This window comes from Globicephala melas, chromosome 4, assembly GCF_963455315.2.
Source record: "Globicephala melas chromosome 4, mGloMel1.2, whole genome shotgun sequence".
NCBI classification, from domain to species: domain Eukaryota; kingdom Metazoa; phylum Chordata; class Mammalia; order Artiodactyla; family Delphinidae; genus Globicephala; species Globicephala melas.
In genome coordinates, this window is record NC_083317.1 from 136,990,588 (window position 1) to 137,014,653 (window position 24,066).

The 24,066-nt window shown below is 37.4% G+C and overlaps 1 protein-coding gene across 6 annotated transcripts in view; it reads right to left on the reverse strand.

The window, feature by feature from the left end:
* TBC1D5 (TBC1 domain family member 5) overlaps positions 1-24,066 on the reverse strand; it is a 546,696-nt gene that overhangs the window by 324,983 nt on the left and 197,647 nt on the right. For all 6 annotated transcript variants that reach the window (XM_060298634.1, XM_060298636.1, XM_060298635.1 and 3 more), the window contains one exon: positions 9,394-9,525. In XM_060298634.1, the coding sequence (XP_060154617.1) occupies positions 9,394-9,490 (97 nt within the window). In that variant the 5' untranslated portion in view covers positions 9,491-9,525. The remainder of the gene's footprint in view (positions 1-9,393; positions 9,526-24,066) is intronic.

A 24,066-nucleotide genomic window follows, 5' to 3' on the forward strand; every position in this document is an offset into this window, starting at 1 on the left:
ACTATTTACACAATGATAAATAGGATATATACATATTGGTAAGTGCCCCAAAGGTATTTGTTTTATTTACACTCTTGCACACTTTGCTTTCTGGCTTTGTACTTTCCCTTCCATCACTTTATATCTAGTAGCAATTCCACAAAATCACTCGGTCCATTAAAAGTTTCTTTCTTTCTGCTACAAGGAGCCAAGAATGCATTATTACATTTTTCTATGTGAGGTATGCTATTAAATAATAGCTTGTACACTAATTAAAGCAAATGTAATTGTGAGAACACATTGACATTGTTAAAGTAAATTACTCAATTTAACAGTTTCATTTCAAGTGACCTTAATTGTATTAATTGTGATACTAGCTAATTAAATTGAAGAGCATTAAATATATTGTTCTAATATGTCCTAAAGGAGCAAATTTTCCATCACATCAGCAAAAGAAAAATAATGATTATATGGACTCCCCCCCCACCCCAAAGTCTCCTACACACATGTACACACAATGGGTCAAGCAGAAAAGGTCTTACCAGACTGCATTTATCATTACTATTTTAATATTGGTAGCAGGGCATAAAACAGACCACATAGAAGTAACTGATCTTTAGATAAATGGTTAATTTTAGGACATTCTTTATGTCAGGTTAAACAGAAATTACTTCATCATTACAAAGAGTTAAAATATTGAAAAAAATTGGAGTGAGGAAACAAAGATTGGTATAGAGGACTGCAATACGAAAATAAACGTTAAAATACTCCAACTCTATGTAAATCAGATGTTACTTATTAAATGCTTAGTATATCAAGTCATAAGGATACATAGTAAAAAATAGTTATGGCCCTCATTCTTGAGAAGAAACTTAATAGCACAAGAGAGTTACATGTCACTTCCATGTAACTGACATATCACCTTCTCTGATAACAACATAGATGCTAAATAACTCTCAGTCTTTAAAATACAATCTACACTGGCTTACAAAATCCCCAGCATTTGGCCCCTGCCTGCTAGGCCCATCCTGTGCCATTCCATGTCACCCACAATGCTCCAGCCACCGTGATCTTCCTTCAGTTCCTTGAATAGGATGAGCCTATTCCTATCCTAGGAACTTCCTCCGTATGAACTCTTTCCTTTTTCTAGACTGGTGTTTCTTTCATTCTGCCTATCTGTCTGTCCATCTGTCTCCCTCTTTCTGTCACCACCTTTGCGTGCCTGGCTCGTCTGTCATTCACATGCAACTGACGTATCACCTTGTCAGAGAGATCTTCCCTGACAATCTAAAGTACGCACACAGACGCTCATTGTAACACTACCTTATCTTGATTCTTACCTAGCCTTTATCATTCTCTGCTATTTTTTTCCTCATTTTTGTACTTTTCCTTTTTTTTTTTTTTTTTTTTTTTTGCTGTCTCTCTCATGCTAAAATGTGAATTTCATTGAAAGAGAGCACCTGGACTATTTGTTTAATAGCCTATCCCCAGATACTAGATGATCAATGAATATTTTTGAATGAATGAATAAACGTCAGGTCTGTGACCCACAGCCCCCTACTGTGATTAAATATACGTGCCTTTATGGTCTCTATTCAGTTATTAAGTGTGACTGAAATTTCTTAACCATCATGCCAACATGTCTGATCGAAAATCTGTAAGTTCAACAAAACAGATCTATTCACAAGTCTAATTAAAGATTCAAATTGATAGCAGTGTTCTAAGCTTGGTCAAAATCAGTCATACTCTGTTCTGCTGTCCTTTCTGGCCCTACTGATGCACTAGCAGAAAACAACTAATATACATCTTTGATAAGAAATCCACTGTATGTCACTGCACCTAAATGGGTTTATGTTTTTCTAAGGTTTTAAGATAATACTGTCACTCTACATCACCTCTATAGCTCAGTTATGCCTAGACCCAACCCAAACAAACCACCATCACACAGCTTCTCATTTTTGGTGATCCAAGAATATTATAAGGCTGACTAAGCATGGTGGAAAAAATATCTCAAGGTATGGATATTCCTTTGCAGATAACTTTGCCCAAGGGGGTAGTGGTGACAGCTCTTGCAGGGCTACTGTTTCTGTCTGCCACCAGAGCAAGCAGTGAGGTCTCCTTTGCTCCTAAAGACATGGGAAATGAAAAAAATCCCAGTACAACTAAAATAACTCTTCACACAACCCCAACTCTAAAGGAACTGAAAAGGGGCCTCTCCATTAAGTAAATACTAGGAATTGCCACACCAACAGAAAACTTCAAATAAAACTAAAAACTGGATTCAATTAATGAGAAATAGGCAACACAATAAAAAAAGATCAGAATTCAGACCAGAAGACTTTTTTTTTTTATTTCAAGAGTACATTTTACCAACAGTGAGTTTCATTGCTACCATTAAAATGTCTAACTTGCTAAATCTCAATCCACTGTGAGAGCACGAATACATAAAATCCATATATAGTCATCTAAATCTAACATTAAAGAGTAACTTGAAACTCCCTCGCCATTTAAATGTTTACGACTGATATTTCACCACTGCCTTTTCATGTTAATTCCATCTACTCAAGTCAGCTAGTGAGTGATATCTTGAAAATGCCTTACCACTAATTACAGATCATCAGTACTCTTCCCATCACCGAATCATAGATTTTTCTCCTTTTATAGTCTTTAACGTATGGAATTCTGAAGCAGTGACCACCTTGGACCTACTTGGAAGCTCTCTTGGAAGCTCTGTAGCTTCTTTAATTTTGACCCTCCTTTATCTTTCCCCAACTTTGACTGTTTTAAAATACTGCTCTCTCTATCCAATTTCTAAGCATGGAGAATTCTGACCAATCAATCCTCAGTTCTTTTCTCTTTCTTTGAATTTCTTACCTGTCTCATACTGTGAACTGATATCTCTGGAGGATGACTTTCAGATCTCTAACTCATGGCATTTCAGACTGAAGTCTCTCATTTCCCACTTTCTTTCGGACAGTGTAATTTAGAGGAACAGGGCATGGCATGTTCTCTGCTCTTTGATGTAACTTCTACCTATTGTCACACCACGTAACAAAATCCGTCTTTAAGGAGACATTTTAAAAAACATCCATTTAAAAAAAATCCTTTTTACTGTAATTTAAGAACTTCCAAGTTGCTCTACCATTTATTTAACAATCTTCATCTTCAACAAAGCCACCATTTTCCTTAATGACTTAATAGCCTTACAGTTTTTCATCTATCTAAACTGCCATTTTCCTCCATATGTAGAGAGAATTTTTCATTAAGATGATACTTTTTACAAAACGACACAGACAGTAAAAAGATCAGTGGTTGCCAGGGGTTGAGGGGCATGGGATGGGGAAGATGAACAGGCAGAGCACAGAGAATTTTGGGAAAATACTCTGTATGACACTATAGTGACAGGTACATGTCATTATACATTCGTCCCAACTCATAGAACGTCCACCACCAAGAGTGAATCCTAATGTAAACTACAGAGTTTGGGTGATTATCATGTGTCAGTGTAGGCTCATCAGTTGTCACAAATGTACCACTCTGGTGGGAGATACAGATAATGGGGAGGCTGTGCCTATATGGGAACCAGAGGATATATGGGAAATCTGTACCTTCCTCTTAATTTTGCTGTGAACCTAAAACTGCTCTAAAAAAATAAAGTGTTTAAAATTAAAAAAAAAAAAAGATTTCAAACCAAAACCTATTCAAATCGACGTAGATCCAATTTATTACACAGAGCTAATGAAGGTACTGAGCTGGTTTATTGGATACCACTAGACCATGTTCCAACGAATTAACATAGTTATCAAAGACTTACATACTGTTCCCATGTCCCCTTTATGACTCCCATCACCATGCTACTCTATGCTTCATCTCTCCTAACTCAATCCCTTCCAAAACTTTCTACTCTGCCCTCTTATAAGCCCCTTCCATAACAGCAAACTTCTTTATATTCTCAAACTATCAATGAATTCTTCTGCCATCAACTTCCTTGTCTACTGTCTACCTATACTCCCCTGACAAAACTACTGCCTGCTTTTTTTTCTATTACTATCTATTTTTAGCTGTGTTGGGTCTTCGTTGCTGTGCAGGCTTTCTCTAGTTGTGGTGAGTGGAGGCTACTCTTCATTGCGGTGCGTGGGCTTCTCATTGCTGTGGATTCTCTTGCTGCGGAACACGGGCTCTAGGCGTGCGGGCTGCAGTAGTTGCAGCACGCAGGCTCAGTAGTTGCGGCACATGGGCTCTAGGGCACACAGGCTTCAGTAGTTGCAGCATGCAGGCTCAGTAATTGCGGCAGTTGGGCTCTAGGGCGTGCAGGTTTTGCAGCATGCAGGCTCAGCAGTTGCGGCACGCAGGCTCTAGGGCACACGGGGTTCAGTAGTTGCAGCATGCAGGCTCAGTAGTTGTGGCACTCAGGCTTAGTTGCCCCACGGCATGTGGGATCTTCCCAGACCAGGGATCGAACCCGTGTCCGCTGCATTGGCAGGTGGATTCTTAACCACCATGCCACCAGGTAAGTCCAACCACTGCCTGCTTTTGATTGTGGCTAAATCCTAGGTGCTGAATTCTGCTAGACATAATCACACACGTTTATAAGCTTGTATCACCTATAAATTATGATGTCTAATATCACCTTGGCCCCCAAGATTATATATTCTTTTTCAACTCAATCTAACCTTTGTTGCTCTCCATAAATCTTCAAATGCTTCATTCTGTCACTCACTATCAGCAAATTATCTCACCCTAACATATCAAGAAAGAGAAATATCAATGATATTTCACTGAACCCTCAGCCATCAAACAAATGAACTTACTGCACCTAAACATCTGTTCTCCATCCTTCCTCTCCTTCTCTCTCCACGAATCCCTCCATCTTGGCTCTAGATTGCATCTGAAACCAAGCAGAGCCCTGCCACTGCCCTGTTCCAAGTACAAAGGCCCCTCCACACCCCCTAGCTCTTGTTTACAGAAGAGGTGAAGTCTCCCAAGCTTCCCTGAGTCACAGAAGAGCAGGCTCAAGAAGTCAATGATTAGGACAATAGAGGCACAGAATCCTTCAGTGTCTGATGCACATTCCTGAGTTGTTTTACAGATACTGTAACTGCCACCAGAGGGAAAACGCTAACTGCATGATGAACAGACTGCAGCCATGACATAAGCTGCTCCACCTTGAGCAGTACTGAATGTATGGCTAGCACAATTCCAAGAACTGGCCTTAAGACAGTGGGATTAACACTATTGCTCATCATAATCTGTATCTTTGTGGGCATCAAAATAATCGTGGCTTTTTCTCCCCATATATGTAAGCAGGCAACTAAAATTGTCAGCAAAGAGATGCTACAGACCCATGTCGACATCTTCCACTCTAAGAATATGGCACCCTGTGTCAGCATGAAGAAGTTATAGAAGATGGACCTTCGCCCATAATCCCACAGAAATGGAATGATGTCTGACAGCGGTGATTTGTAAGCAAATTTTTGCAGGCAGTTTGTTGCAGGAAGTAGCTCTCTGCAGGAGGCCACTTTTGTCCTGTCACTTTAGCAAGGCTATATTTTAACTAACCTCCGGCCCAAGCACACCTTTCAAATCTTTTTGATCACACAGTACTTTGCCTAACCTGTTGATTCTTTCCATAGATCAAAGAAGTAGAATTGAAGAATGAGTAATTAACAGATGACCGGATCTCTTCCCCAGCTCCCCCTTCAGTAATCTCGCAATCAAACTGTGTGAACAAAATAGCATCTAAAGAAAGATCACACCGCTCAATGCTCTATGGTGACCTAAATGAGAAGGAAATCCAAAAAAAGAGGGGATATACGTATGCGTATAGCTGATTCACTTTGCTGTACAGTATAAACTAACACAATATTGTAAAGGAACCATACACCAATAAAAATTTTAAAAAAGAAAGATCATTTTTTGGATCTTTCCAAAAAACGGAGAGGAGTCGACAAGCCTGCACACAATGGGAGATGGCTACAAATCTGACCCCCTATCTCAATGAGTAACTGAGATTATTTCCCCTCTTTCCTTTTAAAAACTTTCATGGCCAACCAGAATCTTCGGAATTGGCTGTGGGACAGGAGTCCGCGTTCTCCCCAGATTGCCGGCTCTCTGATTAATGTGACCTTTCCGTTCTTAATCAGCACTTGTCACACAAGTGCTGACTTTTCGAGCAGTGAGCAGCCAAACCTGAGTTCAGTGACACTTCTACTAACTGGAAAAACCGTACTAAAGATCATAATAGAACAGTGTCATTTATCACATCAACTTCAGTAAACTAATTGAATTACCACCAATTTATTCATCAGTAAAGCCACGCACCCCCTTCTAGTCATAAAACTCTATGATATAGTAAGAGAAAGAAAGGAAGATTGGGACAAAAAAGTACAAGAGACAAAAATGGAGTAGGCAGGATATTCTGAATGTCTTGGATTTTTCTTAAGTAGGTTACTGAATATTTTATACATGAGCTAGAAAGAAAGCTTTGAAACAGATATTTTATAAAAAGGCATTACATTAAGTAATTATCTGAATACTATGAAAGCTGTAAGAAGGCATATACAATTGAAGCTAAAAACTCTGGCTACATGTAACAAAATGCTATTCTCAAAAGAGACCTAATAGAGGAAAATGTTCTTTCATCATGAGCAAGATTCCAAGCTCTTGTAAGATTGGAAAACAATTAGTAATTCAGAGAATACTATTTTATTAATAGGTTAAGTTTCCCTAGATCTTGATATTGTTTTTTTCCAGTTTAAAATAAAATAATTACTTTTTCATTTAATCCTTGAAAACTCCATGCTAAGAATGAATAATCATGAGTAGCTGAACAAAACAGTTTTACTTTTTTTTATGGCTGCAATTGAATTACAGGTAACTTGTCAATTATTAATTAATACCCTCTGATCAAAGATCTTGGAATTTAAGGTGGTAATTTTTGTATATGACCAAATGCAATAGAGTACAGCATACTTTCTATGCTGCTTTCTATTTCAGAAAGAAATTAAAGCAGTTAATTCACATGGAAAATGCGCCCTAAGATTTTGCATATATATATCTAAACAGTTCTTTTTTCTGCCCTTACCCACTTTCCTCAAACATCCATGAAAGTAAACCAATGATATGTAATTTTCTCTCTAGCATACCTATGATGTGGCTATTTTTGCTAATCCTTTCCAGAATACTCAGAATCATTTAACTCAGTAATGTACAGTTTTTCTATAAATGTTAAAAATTCAGATTTGAGAAATTAAAGATTTGTTTACTTACGGAATATACAACAGGAAATTTTAAAAACTCAAACAGAAAAACAGGACTTCTACACAGGGAAACCACTGATTAAGTCCAATGTCTGACTACTTACAAAATGAGTCATTCAGTTGTGTAAAAGGCTACAAATACGTGGAGAACCCCAAGAAAGACATATATTAAAATAAACCAACATACTAAAAAGGTGGTGATTTTTCAAGTAAATATGACAACCCCATTAAAATGCAACACACGGTTTTCTGCAAAAAGAAAACCTAAGATGAAATGTATGCTTTATATAAAATATTTACATATACAATGCACAAAACCTACTACGGTTAGTAACCTTTACGGCTTTGAAGAACTAGATATTTACATATCTTTCTTCTGCATGTGCGTGCGTGTATGTGTGTTTTGTATATATTTTTAACAGTTGACAGCTGTTTTAGAGCATACAGAGATGCCAAGCTGAATGAGGGTCTTGATTACTTCAAGATTAGCTATCTAAAGTTTCTATTCATTTTAAGTGTTGTTAGTTGGAAGAGTCATTAGTCACTTCCTTGTCTTATAGAACATCAGCATACATTTACATTGTTAATGAACATTTGGGGTAAATGAATTAATGGCACTTTTAAACATCAATTCAGTCCTAATAACTTTGTATGTCATAGAAATGTTGGCTAGGATATAAACGAAAAGCCTTTTCAGTAAAGGTAACTCCTCATTCCTACAAACAATAAAGGATAAAATTAATTTAAAATGTTTTTTAACCGGTTTAAAAAAAAAGAACCTCAATATTTAATGAACTAGTCCAGAGAAAAATAGGCATTTAAGGAAAAAACAAAACAACAACAAAAAAAACCTATGTTCTAAAATAAGCATATAAACCAGAACATTTTGGTGAAAATATTTCATATACTGATAACACAAAAATATATTCACTTTTAAAATATCCACTTATCAAAGCGCTTGCAGAGTAATTTGACTTATTTCATTATGAGTACTTCTTATAGGTATGACATTTAAGAAAAAACATCACTAGGGAGGATTATATCATTCTTACCACTGAAATTCTTTAAATGCTGAAATTAGACATAAATAATTTTTTCATATTATCAAAACCTTAAACAGCAGTTTAAATAAAAACAAATATAAAAATAAAATCACGAAAATAAGTTGCATGCTATTTTCATTAAAAACAACAAGGGTATTTGTATGATGTGGAAGGTATTAAAGATGCACTAAAAACATAAACACACTCTATAAACTCAATAGCATGTATACTACAGAAATAACTACTTAAGGTATCAATTTCTTTTTTAATTTCCCAAACAAGAGTTCATGGCAGACCTTTATTTACATCAATACAGAAAAAAAATCATATTTGAAGTATGTAAAATATATGACTAATTATAATTTCTTAAAATAGATCTTATAATCCTGATACATGTATTGAATGAAAAATTACAAATAGTTACTTGAGTCAATGAATCAACTTTAGCAAATATTTAGTGAATTAGTTGAAATAAGGAAAAGGCGTCAAGAATGCTCACAAACTCATTGTTTCCTTCTAAGATACTATGTTATCACTAATACTGAGAAAATAATACAAAGCTCTGATACATATACATTTAATACATTTTTATAGGGCAGACCCCGAATACAGTTGATGTTTTAACAACTTCACTACACAGAGCTTTAAAAGTAAAACACAAATCCCAATTATTAAAAAAAAAACAAAAAGAATAATCAGGCAAGTGCTTTATCATGTAATAATCTCAACTTGCTGAAGGAAAAAAAAAATCCCTGCAAAAAATCAACACCAAGAGCTTAGACTTCTTTAAAAGATGTTTGAGAAAAGGCCATTTTGCATTTCAACATTCTTATACTAAAGCAATAAACTGTTTAAGTTTATGATTTTTTTAAAAAAGAATCATCACAGTGCATTAAACACTTAGCTATAGCTAATGCGTCTGTCTATAATTAAAAGTTGACGTTTTGTGGAATCCATCAGTGTCAGAGCGCTCCATATCTATCCAGGGAAATGTTCTTAAAGCTCTCCCGCTCAGCCTCTCTAGAGAATGACACACAAGGCAGGCAGAGCTAGCTGGAGACCCTCTGCTATGTTTCCCAGTAACCTCAAAATTATCTGCATACAAAACTCACCTCCAGGCTTGTGTGAGTAACTCAACAAGGGGTCAATGCCCACTTCTTGTTCTTCTGGCTGCAGAGGATGTCTAGTTTCAGATAAGGAATGATACATTGTGAGAACTGGACAATGTCACCAAGAGTGACCACCTGGGAGATGAAAAATATGGAGAAAAATGATAAATTTTTTTCTGCTATGACTGGGAATAAATGCAAAATGGAAAATGATTAAATGAGCATGACAAACATTAACAAATTTTCCACAGGCTCCAGGGACTGTTACTACACATTGGTAGGCATATATGTAAAAGAAGTGAAAAAGTGGCACAAGATTTTCATTTCAACAATTTCTTCCCAAATCTGAACTTCACTGGTAACCTCTACCTCAACATTCAGTTACATTTATTTTCAGTAAACTTCTACACAAAAAGCTGAATTGTAAGTTAAATCACTGTCACATTTATAATATCCTTCATTTTACTGCCAAAATAATACACATTTACTATAGAAACTTTCAAAATATAGAAAATATAGCTAACTGAAATCATTTGTAATTATATTAGCTAAAAACACCACTGTTAACATTTCAGTTTATTCTATGTATTCTTTCTGGGCATTTAAAATACATATAGTTTAATGTGATCCACCATGCTAAGTATACCGATTATATAAATTATCATGAGTATTTTCCTTCCCATAAAAAAGTCTGTATTATCACTTCTAATGGATCCCTGGTATTCTTTATATAGCTATAACAATTGATGTAACCAATTCCTTATTAGCAAACAATTAGGATGCTTTTAGTTCCCCAACACTATGAATAGCCTCACAATGGATATCTTCCAGTAATATCTCTGTGCTGTATCCATGATTATTTCCTTAGGATAAAATCCTATAAGCATAATTGCTGGACCAAAATATTTATTTTTAAAAAATAAGATTTTAAGATAAGTTTTGCCAAATTATGCTCTAGAAAGATTTGTATATAATAGAACAATTCATTTCCCCTGGACCCTCATCAACAGTGGGAAGCAGTAATTCCTTTGTCATATGCTACATATATTTTTCTCAGAGTGTGTCTGTCTTCAAATTACATATAGTTTTTGTGGAGATAGTAACTTCTTCATTTTTATGTAGCCAAATATATCTGTATCTTCTTTATGGATTCTGCCTCTGGTATTACACTTCCAAAGGCAAGATTATATAAATAACCACCTGTGTCTTCTCATTTTTTGAAGGTTTTCCTCCTCAATTCTCATTTCTATAAATAATTCTAATATTTTTTTAGAAATTAAATTGTTTTTGAACTTCCAAGCTACACTACTTATAATATTTTTATGTCTATAAAGTACAAATGAGAATTTGTACTTCCCAAATCAGAATCTTCCAAATAATAGACTGAGTTTGCTACTTTTCATCCAAAATAATGTAAGTAACATAATCTTTTAAATTTTAAGAGCAGGGGGGACAGGAAGAGGAAATGTGTAATGCTAAATTGGAAAAGCAAGTCCAACCAAAATGGGTATGTAATTTTAAAGGATATAGTCTCCACTTACGGAGGAAAATACCAGAGAAGCCCATGAACACACAAATCCTTGACCAGTCTTTTCCTATCACAAAATGCTCCTTTATCCTGTTTACTTAATTTCTAAAACTCTCATTTCATAAAAGCACTCTTGAACACTTTCTCATTTTTATCAGAACCCTCCAACTCTCACCCACCCTCACTCTTAGATCAGATGTTAACATCCTTTCCCCCTCAGCTTATGGTTAAAACAAAAGAAGCAGAGGGTTAGGCTAAATCAACACTTGGGAAAGCAGAACTTTTGCTGCCAACAGAGTAAGAATTTCTAAAGCCATAAATCCTAAATCCATAAAGCTAAACCGTTGTCAGTTCTTGTTTCTTATGTGTACAAATCAATTAACATATATGGAGCACTAACTATACAGAAGGAACTCTGGGGAATATAATCTAGTAGAGCAGCAGTCCCCAACCTTCTTGGCACCAGGGACTGGTTTTGTGGAAGACAATTTTTCCACAGAACAGGGGGGTGGGGGTGGGGGGGTGGGTTAGGGGGGATGGTGTTGGGATGATTCAAGCACATTACATTTATTGTGCGCTTTATTTCTGTTATTATTACATTGTAATATATAATGAAATAATTATACAACTCACCATAATGCAGAATCAGTGGGGGCCCTGAGCTTGTCTTCACTTACCACTCACTGATAGGGTTTTGATACTAGTCTACAAGCAATTGATTTATTATGGTCTCTATGCAGTCAAACCTCTCTGCTAATGATAATCTGTATTTGCAGCCGCTCTCCAGCGCTAGCATCACTGTCTCAGCTCTACCTCTGATCACCAGGCATTAGATTCTCATAAGGAATGTGCAACCTAGATCCCTTGCACGTGCAGTTCACAGTAAGGTTCCCGCTCCTATGAGAATCTAACGCTGCCACTGATCTGACAGGAGGTGGAGCTCAGGTGGTAATGTGAGTGATGGGGAGCGGCTGTAAATACAGATGAAGCTTCGCTCACTTGTCTGCTGCTCACCTCCTGCCGTGCAGCCCAGTTGCTAACAGGCCACGGACGGCTGCTGGTCCATGGCCTGGGGGTTGGGGGCCCCTCTGGTAGAGGAGAGCAAAATGTAGATAAGCAATTATATTATAAAATAGAATCTGATACATTCTGCTGATCAAATGAATGAGCAGGTTAAAAATTAAAATCCTCTACTATGGAGAAGAAAGGCTCACCAAATGCCAACACCTAATGGGGTCAGGCAAAAAGCATTATTAATTACAGTTAACATCTATTAAGTAGTGAATATATGACAAAAACTACTCTAAACACTTCACATATACTCAACATTTCATCCTCCCAACAACTCAATGATGTATCTTCACCATCATTTTCATTTTACCAAAGAGAAAACTGAGGTACAGAGAGATGAAGCAATTTGCTTACAGTCGCACAACTAGGAAGTGTTGAACAGCCAGACTGTGAACACATCCTATCTGGCTCCAAAGCTCACCCTCTACTCAGTACTACACGTGGCTCCTGTTAAGTCAATGAGACAGACAAGAGAGGCATAAAACAAGGCGGTCTAAGAGGACCGGGTCTGTGAATTATTGGAACATCCATTTCTCTGCTTCAACATTTTCAAGAAAAACTGGAAATCCAGAATTTTATGTGAAATCTCTTTACTTGTAAGTGTTGGCAAATAATAAAAAAAGAAAGAAAGAAAGAAAGAAACTGTGTGGAACTGATTAAACACATGTCAAAACTGTATTTGACCATGGACAACTATTTTAATGTAAAATTCATATTCTCTATACACTTTGTCATACTCTTTAAAAATACAAGGGTAAACATTTGAAATGAGTATTGCAAGTTAACTGCCAGACTTCCTTAAAATTTCTTTAATATCCTATACTATGTTTTCATATCATTTCTCATTTTTATAGTATATACTTCTGTTAGACTTCATATACCTAAAATGTATAAATAAGGAGATGTTATATATTTTAAACTCTATGAGAAATAGACAAACAACAAGGAAACTGATATCAAAGTGTATTTCAAAAAGGAACATCAGAAGAAAAAAAACCCCCTCTATGGCTAAAATAAAATACAACATGACGATGTTCAAGTATTCACTCAAGATGCTCAAAGAGACTTAAGGTCTTTTAAACTCCTTAGAGAAAGTTAACTTCAAGTCATTCACTGATTTTAGCTTTAATAATAATTCTTTAGAAATTGAGATGTCTGTGGTAACACCCAATAAACAGAATACAAAGTTTACCAAACATACCAGTCTACAACCATTCTAGAGAATCACGCATCTACTATATGCTAATTAATCATGCCTATAGGTTGAAACTGAGTCACTGAAATGCTTTTATTGTCAAGTAAAGCAAACCTGCTGAATAGTAATGAGTTATTTTCAAGAAATACGTTGAAAAAAAAGTTGGGACAATATCCTTAATTTTCTTTTAATCGTAGATTTAAATAACAATCTAGGTCAGAAGTAACTTATTAAGTAGGCGCTGTTTTGTTTTTTGTTGTTTTAAATACAAAGGGCTATTTTTGCTTTTTAGAAAATAAAAGAATATTTAACTTTGTTGGTTACTGCTACTGTGATTACCTTATAAAATCACAATACAACGCTGCTTTCAAATATGAAGTAATTTTTCCAATTTGTGTTCTGTGACTATAACAACAACCAAAAATAAAGCAGAATAGCAAAGGTTTTTAAACAAATGTATCTATATTTGTTTTAATCACTATTTTGAATAAATTTTGTATCTATGAATATCAGACTATAAGAAAATATTTAATAAAAATTCAAATACTTAAGGGAATTTTTTGTGGTCTGAAGATTTTAAGATAACCCCTATAAAAGTCAAAATGGTATAAACATTTTGAAACTCACAGTGGACCACTGCATCTTATGTTTGTATACTTGCTATGCCTTAATCTTCTCTACACAGAAGCTAGACATATATGTAGAAAAATATATATAATGACCAAAAATATGTATCTTAGTAAATGACTACTCAAATCCATAATGGATGGAGTTCAGTTTTCTTAAATAATGCCAAGTTGTCTCTAGAATTTCTCTGACTGACAAAAATGGTAAAGAATTTTAAAAAATAAAAGCAATCTTATTTTTTCTAATTCAGAAAGCACAGCAATATACCTTCTAAGACCTGAGAAAGGAGATATCCCTTCTTTGCTACGCTTACTATAAATAACAAAGTTCCTACTGCACATGAACTCAACATTCACAAAACTCAAAACTGGTTGTGCAGCGTGGTTTTACTGCCATCCTGGTCACAGGAACTGACACATTAGGCTGAAAGTGCCATTTAAAATCCCAGACTAATCTTAGGACAGTTGTAGTGGCTTCACATATCTAGTTCTTGCAGTATTAAATCTTAAGATAAAAGTGATCTGTCTGAAAGAAGGGAAGTCTTGTGAAAATAGTATTTAATGAAAGGGTAGGAGTTCAGCACTAAAGCTTGGAAGATAGTCTTAAAGTATGTTAACTAAATTTCAGAATAATCTATTTTCCATGTAAACTGAAGCAACACAAGCAGTCTGTAAGCGAAAATTTCAAATTATTAGCATGATACAGACAAAACAAAAGGTTAGCTGAATAAAACTTCTCACTTTTAAAATGGCATCATATAAACAAAACCTCTAGAAAAATAGTTTATTCTCTCTGAATCTGAAGTTCTACGTATTTCAGCTTATATTCATTCTATCACTGTTTCTATTACATAGGCATAGAATTAGCAATCAGAATTGTGTCTTCTAAAGACATCCGTATTCAGAAAAGCTCATATAAGCATACTCCATTCATTTATATTCTTGCCTGATGGTAAACTTAGAAGTCAAACACTGAAGTTACAGAGTAATATTACTTTACATAAAGATATCTCTTGTAAGAAAAGCATATCAAAGAGCTTAAATGAACTATTTTCAGAGCACAATTATAAAAGGGCGAGAGCATACAGCATGAATGACTGTTACAGGTAGTATGCATTCACCATGATGGGTATGTAACCTAAAATATGACATCTTGCCTACAAAAGCAAGAAACTGATAGAAGCTAGATTTTTTGTAATTAAGAGAGTAATGGACCATTACCTGTAGAATTGGCAAAAAACAAAAAAATAAAAACTTTTATTTAGAAATATTGGTAGCTAGAGGTAAATTTGATGGTCAGGAATAATGATGTTTTAAAGTCTTAAGTTACAAGGGGGAGAAGGAGGTAGAAAAGGAGCAAGGAAGAAAGAAAAAGAAATGAGAAAGAAAACAAAGACAAAGGATGAAGTTCCATTTTTAAATTCTGTCAATCTTGAATGCAAGAGTGCTACACTGGACTTTAAATAAGTTAATTAAGTATTAAAATCAATCATCTGAAAGGCTTAATATTTAATATTGGTTAGATTGTATATCAAAGTAGTTTTATTATTTATTTACTCTAAACCTTTCCAGAATACTTCATCTGACAACAGGGGGTCTGTTTCTCACAAGATAAATGCATTTACAATGCCAAATAAATTATATATAAAAGCGTTTATCTTAATACACGTCATTCAATATTAAAAATCACCCATTGGTAAAATCCTGAAACCCTAATGCATTTTTACCAACCACACAATTGTATTATTCAAGTGCTGTCTATTAAATACCTCAGTGTAGGTATAGGACTACAATGAGGGTCTACACACTGAGAACAATGATCAAAAGAAAATTAACACAGATTCAATCCTTAAAATTAACAGGCTATTAGAACAAGAATTTTAGGGTAAACAATCCACTATAAATATACCAGATTCACAAACGATACACACAATCAGAAACATGTAGAAGATACGAAAGGTTCACAGGTGGTCTTAAATATTTTATATTACAAAATAGGAATATGTTTGGCCTTTCAATATCCAAATGCTATAAAGTAATAGAACGTGGCAGTTGTGACCATATACACAAGAGGAAATTGAGCATTATAAAGAGCTAAAGTGGCCTGACAAAAAGCTCTCCAGCATGTATGCTCACGTGGTTTCAGAGTTCTCTTGAATACATGCTCACAAAGCAAAGACTGAGAAAGCAGCTCAGCCTAGTAACCAAGCGTTTCATTTATTATAGCCTTCCATTGCTATTGCCGTATTTTATATGTATAGACACCACCTCTAGCCTTTATGCTATTCGGTCAGCTTTTCATAAAATCAAGAGAACTACAACAATTAGGAGTTCAGGAAGAATGAGCAAAAAAGAAAATAAAAAGAGAAAACAGTCACAGTAACTTGGTCAATTACGTTAAACTGATGATGATGTTAAGAACAAGGAAAAGAAATAAACGGCTACTCTTCGCATAAGCATCACATCAAATCAAACATTTTGGTCAAAAAACAAACAAAAAACATCCCCTTGGGGGCTTCCCTGGTGGCGCAGTGGTTGCGAGTCCGCCTGCCGATGCAGGGGACACGGGTTCGTGTCCCGGTCCGGGAGGATCCCACATGCCGCGGAGCAGTCTAGGCCCGTGAGCCATGGCCGCTGAGCCTGCGCGTCCGGCGCCTGTGCTCCACAACGGGAGAGGCCACGACAGTGAGAGGTCCGTGTACCGAAAAAAAAAAATCCCCTTGGTGCAAGCCTGGGGAGGCCTGAGTTGTATCCAGAAGCCTATGAGCAACTGTGAGGAGACTCGTCTGAAAGTCCGTGGGGATCTTATATTTATCCCTTGGCTATTAGTAAGTGGTAGGGCTGCGAAACCCAAAGAAACGTTACTTAAAACAGTACTTTTAATTAAACAATAATAATAGCAAAAACATAGCATTTATTGGGAAGCAGGCACTGTTTAGGCACTTTTACATTTCAACCTTACAAATTCCTCTGTGTGGCAGACACTCTTCATTATCCCCTTTTATGATTAGGCAACCACAGAGAAGTTAGAGAACTTAGAGTCACAGAGCTGTTAGTGGCAAAATCACCTCAGGATTTATAGGATGAAAAGTTTTCTTTATTGTTACGTTAAATATAATGCACAGGCAGACGTTGGAGATACTGCGGGTTCGGTTCCAGACCACCGCAATAAAGCAAGTATCGCAATAGAGTCACTGGAATATTTTGGTTTCCTGGTGAATTGGAAAGTTATGTTTATGCTATACTGCATTCTATTATGTGTGCAATAGCATGTCTAAAAAATGTACATACCTTAATTAAAAATATTTTATTGCTAAAATATGTTAATTATCAGCTGACAACGCAGGGTTGCCACAAACCCTCAAATTTGTTAAAAAACACCACGATCTGCAAAACACAATAAAACGAGGTATGCTTGTAAGGCAAAGCATTCTAGCTTACTTTTCTCCCATACAAGCTTTGCAAAATCTAGGATTAAAAGTTCATAGGCCCTTTATATTTACAGGGTATATGTGCCCTCCCAAATCACCATCTGAGAATAAATGCGTATCTAGAGAGAAAAGAAAATAACAAGTAAGCTATGGATGCAGACAGAGTTTATATATGCCTCAGCAAAATTATAATTTATGAGTAAGCCACATGACCTTTGGAGTCACTATCAAACAGCCAAAACTGTGAATTACTTAAATCCCGCAATGCTATGATTCATATTACACCAATCACTGCAGTTCCAAGTAGCATCACTGAGGGGAGGCCAGCTGCTCAGAAGCATCACCTGATCCTCTCTAGCCAAAGTAGCCTACACAAAAACATCTATACTTTCCTCCCTCCGCAGTTTTATTCATACCTCTTCCCCTCCTGATGAGGCCTTTCCCATTCACTTTTCTAAATCCCAGACATAATCTGAACACCTATCTTTTCCTCTGTGGACCAATGCCAGAAGTCATTTCTCCCTGCTCCTCCATAGCAGCATTTCCCTCATGTGATGGACCACAGGAGCCTGCCTGCAGGACAATATTAAGCAATAAATGCTAGTAGTTAGAATATGAAGAACTACGTTTGTTCTAAATACATTTTGGTCAATAGCATTAGTACAGATTTTTCTTACAGAGAGAAGGTATGTAATTGAAGACTTCAGTAGAAAGTAAAATATATATATATATATATATTTTTTGGTACGCGGGCCTCTCACTGTTGTGGCCTCTCCCGCTGCGGAGCACAGGCTCCGGACGCGCAGGCTCAGCAGCCACGGCTCACGGGCCCAGCCGCTCCGCGGCACGTGGGATCCTCCGGGACCGGGGCACGAACCCGCGTCCCCTGCATCGGCAGGCGGACTCTCAACCACTGCGCCACCAGGGAAGCCCAGTAAAAAATTTTTATTCAAGTTTTTGCTTCCCCTCTGTAGTGTGACCACTCCTAACCCCCTAATTGTTGATTCATCTCTCACTGACACTCTGGCAATACCTCCCCCTAACTGGTCTCCCAGCTTACATTCTTCCTTGCTGCTGTCAACAGTGTTGATTGCCTTTCCGACAAAATTCAAATTTTGTTCTGGTCCAAGTGCTCCTGGAGAGATACCCAGGGGGGTAGTTATAATTGGTCTAAGCCAATCATGATGGTCCCATTTCCTGTGTCAGATTGGTTGGGATGAGCCATTCGATGTGAATGGAAGTTGCCCAAAGGCTTCTAGAGGTTTTTCTCTCAGTTACAAAGACTCTTAATAGCAGTGGATTAACCAACCTAGATTTACCCTACCTCTAGCCATCTTGCTATAAGCAGTAACAGAATCCTTACTGTATAACCCAACTGAGATTTCCTGTTACTGCCAGATTTCACAGCCTAGCATACCCACCTCCTACAGTCCATTACCACACAACATCCAATGCGATTTTTTTCCACTGTAAACTGTTTCCCAACGTACTTAGCATAAAATCCAAACTCTTGTTAAGAGGCCCTGGATCCAGACCCACGCCTAACCCTCTGACCCCACTCTCCCCTCGGTCAGGATGCTCTGGCCACACAGGACTTCTTTCTATTCCTTAAACAAAAATCCAGCTCGGGGGGCTTCCCTGGTGGCGCAGTGGTTGAGAGTCCGCCTGCCGATGCAGGGGACGCCGGTTCGTGCCCCGGTCTGGGAAGATCCCACATGCCGCGGAGCGGCTGGGCCCGTGAGCCATGGCCGCTGAGCGTGCGCGTGCGCGTCCGGAGCCTGTGCTCCGCAACAGGAGAGGCCACAACAGTGGGAGGCCCGCGTACAGCAAAAAAAAAAAAAAAAAAAAATCCAGCGCAGTGCCACTTTAGGTCTTCGCACAACCCCATTTCCTCTGCTGGGACGCTCTGCCCCTTAATATCCTTCAGTTATCTGCTCACATTCAGGGCAGCGCAGAAAGCTTTTCCTGGAGCGTATCTAATCCACTGGCAAATCTTGCTGGTTCTACCTTCCAAACAAAATCAAGCATTAGGCCGTTCTGTACCACAACCACCCTGACCCAGGTCACTGCCAGCCCCGGCTCGGACTATTTAATTTCCTCCAATACGGCTCCCTGTTTCCAACCTGGCTGGTCATCTACGGTCCATCGACCCACGGCAGCCTGTGTGATCCATCTCAGATTTTAACTCAGCTCGTGCCTCACCTCTGCTCAAAGCTTTCCACTGGCTTCTCATCTCACTCAGAAGAAAACAAAAAGTCTTCACCGGACTCCACAGGATCTTGCCCCCAGCACTGCTTCTTCTGAGCTTTTACCCTACACCTCCCCTGCCCCTGCTACTCAGGCTCTCCAGGCCTAATGGCCTCTTGGCAGCTCCTCACATGTGCTAGGCAAGTTCTTGCTGCCGGGGGCCTTTGTATAATACTTTCCTCAGTTCCGAAACACTTCCGTGAGGTATCCATCCTCAGAGATGGCTCTCCCACACTGCCTTTCAAAGTCCAGGTTCAACCGTCACCTCATTTGTTAGGTGACCCATGATCACAGGGCCACATTCGGCACACACCCTCCCTTACTCTTCATCCCATTACCCAGCTTTACTTATAATATGTATCACTACCTCACACAGTACAAACTTACTCGTGTTTTGTTTAGCGTCCATCACCCCCTGTGATAAATTCTATGAATGCAAAGGCTTTACCTATTTTATTCACTTCTGTATCTCCTGTACCTGTAAGGTACCCTTATTTTTTTTATTATGGCATTCCTGATGACAGTTTGGACAAATCCAATAAAGTACAATGAGAGAAACCTAATTTGAGTCCCAGTTAGTTATTAATTTAAATCAGTTTTTCAAGAATTCCTAGGTACATGTTAGGGATGTATATTAGCACAAAATACATGAAAGAGATTAGAATTAAAGATATTTGAGAAGACAGATCCCATAAAATGGACTAGAGATTAGGAAGATCCTCTAATAAGATTTACTCTAAAGAATCAAGGACCGGTCCCTCTAGGTGAGAGGTAGCACGAGGCCCTGGGCTCTCTCTTGGGAGAGCCTGCAGCAGCTGAACAAACGTTCGGTGCTGCTGCTCAGGACTCACTCAGAAACACAGCATGGGAGAAGAGAGCCCAAGTTCCCTGTAGACCAACAGGTTCTCAGACACCCCCCAAACCCGCCCCCCTACCACCCACACACAGACACACACACACACACACACACACACTCTTCTGCCACCTGCACTCACCACACTCTACAGTGGCCAAACTGCTCCCTTTTAACATTGCCCATTGGTTAGAAATGCTCCAGGGAAGCCAGGGAAGACCAAAGACGGCAAGAAATCCGCACATTTTACCCAACCTGTGATCCGTGCTCTGTGAGTCAAGCCCAACCACTTACTGAAAAAATAACCCATGTCTTGTTCAGGGCTGGAACCAGAAGGTTAGCGGCTCAGTATACTAGTACAGTGGGTGAGAACTGGCATAAGCCCTTGCATTTCAACTGTAAATGCTTAGATTTTGAGAAATTTCTGAGAAACTAGCAACATATGCAAGCTTTACAAAGTTAGCCATCCCACAAATAAACAATAAAAGGACCACGCACAGGCCAATGATGAGAATGTGTCATAAACCCATGACTGTGATTAATCAAATTAATGAAGTTCCTGACAAAAGTTAACCACTGGAATTTCTAAGTCTCCTTATGTAAATTACCAAAACAAACAAAGAAAAAAGGAATAGTATTTCAATGACAAAAGTAGAGTTTGAAAGTATTTTAGAATAACATCTGGTTTACATTTGACATCAAGTAGATGATAGCTTGTGGCTAATCTTTTAAGCCAATTTTATTAAAAATACACAAACACAAAGAAGGTATGCTATACAACTAACTCTGTATCTCCTCTTGTTTTGAAAGATTTTTTTCCTTTTATTTCAATTATCTCAATTATCTTTCTCTTCAGAAGAAATTAAATTCTAGCTAAAAGATGTTTTTTCTATTTGTTAATTTCATGTAAGACCTATCTCATGACTAACATGAGAATTAAATAAGATCACGTGTGGGAACACATACCAAAACCTGTAGTGGAACCAAGGTTCTGCGTTGTAGTTTACTGACAATAATAATCAGTATTAACATTTTTTATATAAGATAGCAGATGTATGATTAACTACATCTTTTTAAGGTTATATTGATACTTCTACTAAGTAAAAGTGGTGCAGACTGCAAGTAGAGAGCAAGAATTACCAGGAAGAGGGAGGCAGGGAAACATCCTGTGGGAGGGCTCAGCGGAGACGCAGGACGTGCACGTTCCATTCAGAGTCCTGAGGAGTCAGGCTCAGTAAGTAAGTGGAGACTACATGTATAAGGCTTGACTTACAGACCACACTACGATCCTGGGCTGTTTCCTAAGGACAGTGGAAGCTACTGAATAACTTTCGGTAAAGAGGAGAGAACGCGGGCTGTGGCTTCTCCACATTTACTCTTTCTTCAGCTATACAAAACTGCATCCCTCAAAACTTCCATACATATGGCTCCTCTATCTGGCATTACTTTCCTCGCCCTCTTTGCTCAACCAACTGCTACCTGTCCTTAAGATTCAGCTCAAAAGTCACCTTCCCCCACCTTGCTTCAGACACCCATTTACCTTGTGTACAACTCCACACTAAAGTGAACCATTCTTCAGTATAATGGTTGGTTTTCCACTAACCTCTACTCTTTCTAAGGAGAGAGGACGTGTTTTATTCATCTATACTCCAAGGTACGAATATACAAGCACTTGCAAAAATCATTATTCAATGAATCAACAAAACCCAAGACACGATTTAGTATAATTCCCAGATATGAGGACTAATTGAATTATACTTGCTCCTATGCATAAGCATACAAATTGAAATGACTTAAAAGGGCCTCACAGTATGTCATAGGAACAAATGCTGTCTTAAATTACACTGAGCTACAAGAGCTGAGCTATGCCCCATACTGTTTAATATGACCTAAAACACTCATTTAACAAATACATGTTGAATACCTACTAGGGGCCAAGTACCACAGCACTGTTCCTCATAAGAAACGCAAATTCAATAAGCAGTGAGCTTAATTCTATATAGTACTTGGTGAAAATTACCACTGTGATACTGTATGTTACAACAGCACTGAAATGTAACACTCACTTCCAACCATAACTCTGGACATTCTCACATCAGATAACAAACTAGATTACTCAGAATGTTTCCTTTTCCACAAAATCAAAAACCTTTTTGAAATGTCAGCCTTGAACATCATAAAATTATACAGAATGATGAGGAACCAAGCCTATAGTGCATATAAATATGAGAGCATATTAGACTGCATTTAATTACCAGTTCAAACAACAACCTGATCTAACCTTTGACAAGTAAAATAAATATTCTGAATAATTTAACTAAAGCAAACATTTGCTGTTAATGCTGCTAATTATAGTAAGAGCTGGAAAGAGAAGGGGAAGAGAGATGACGAAAGGAAGAGAAGGGGAGATGGAATTTTTTTAATTAAGGTTGAGATCTGCAACTATTCTTTGAAACATGAATTTTTTCAATGAATTCAATTCGCATAAAAGGGCAAACTCAGTTGAGCAAAGTTGCTTTATGAACACTCAGATAAAGTAACATTTGCAGCTGATTAGAGAGCCCACTCTTTCAGCCAGTAAAAATCACTAGACTACCATGGGGAGGGGAAAACTAGGTACAGATGAATTAGGGTATAACTGCCCCCCCTTTCATTCAAGGGGCTCAAAGTTTAGTGAGAAAAAAGCTGAGGAAATAGGTTGCCAGCCTTAGCATTAATTAATCAATTGAAATAATAAAAATAAAAATACAGATGCCCAGTTTAATCTGAATTTTAGAAAAACAACAAAAGCAATATTTGGAACATGCTTAAATTAAATGTATTCATTACTTATCTGATTGTGCATCCTGTATTTTATCTGACAACCCTACAAGTAGATAAATGAAGACAAGTATTTATGGGAAAATATGTGGTATATCCACTGTAGGAGCTCCAGGATTAAATGAGACCAGAACTCTCAAAAGGTGAGATCCCCAAAGAACTCATCCTCAGGCAGGAAAGAGTTGTTTTTCCAGAGCTGCTATCTGATTGCTAATGGGAAAGACCAAAATATACTGCAAAAATGGACAGCTCCAGCCCACGGGAACTTGTTTTTCAATTGTCCTAAGAAAAGGGGCTATAAAAAAAATACAATAAACAAATGAACAAACAAATGTCTTAATGGAAATCATCAGCTACTAAATGGCAGAAAAATGAAACATCCTGACAAAAATCCAGGAGCCACCGAGGACCCTCCTGAGTGGAAAGAGAGTACAGGACTATTCTTATATTGAGATTATTATCTTTACCCCTGAGAGGAGGTGCATTTAGAAATAAAAAATCCAAAGAAAATTGGACTTTGTTAATTTGTTGAGACCACTCTTATTCAAATATATAATCTTCTCATTTGTGTATTATAAATGTTAACTATGATTGATACTGCACAAGAATCTAAGGTATGATAAGCTCTTAGCGTAGCCTTAAATTTAAAATAATTATTCAATAATGTGTAATGTGAAGACAAGTTATACTCCATATGAAAACTGCCAATTTAACTGATTAGTGACTTCAAAAGGGACTACCCTATTTTCTCGTGTAGTCTAAGCTTCCACATGAGAACCAAGAAGCCTCAATATGAACATGAAAATGTTTCAGTTATAGTAGAAGATCATCATTATTAATAGAGGCAAGAAAAACTCCAATTCCCCAACTTGATGACATATAAATATATACAGATTTTATATAAT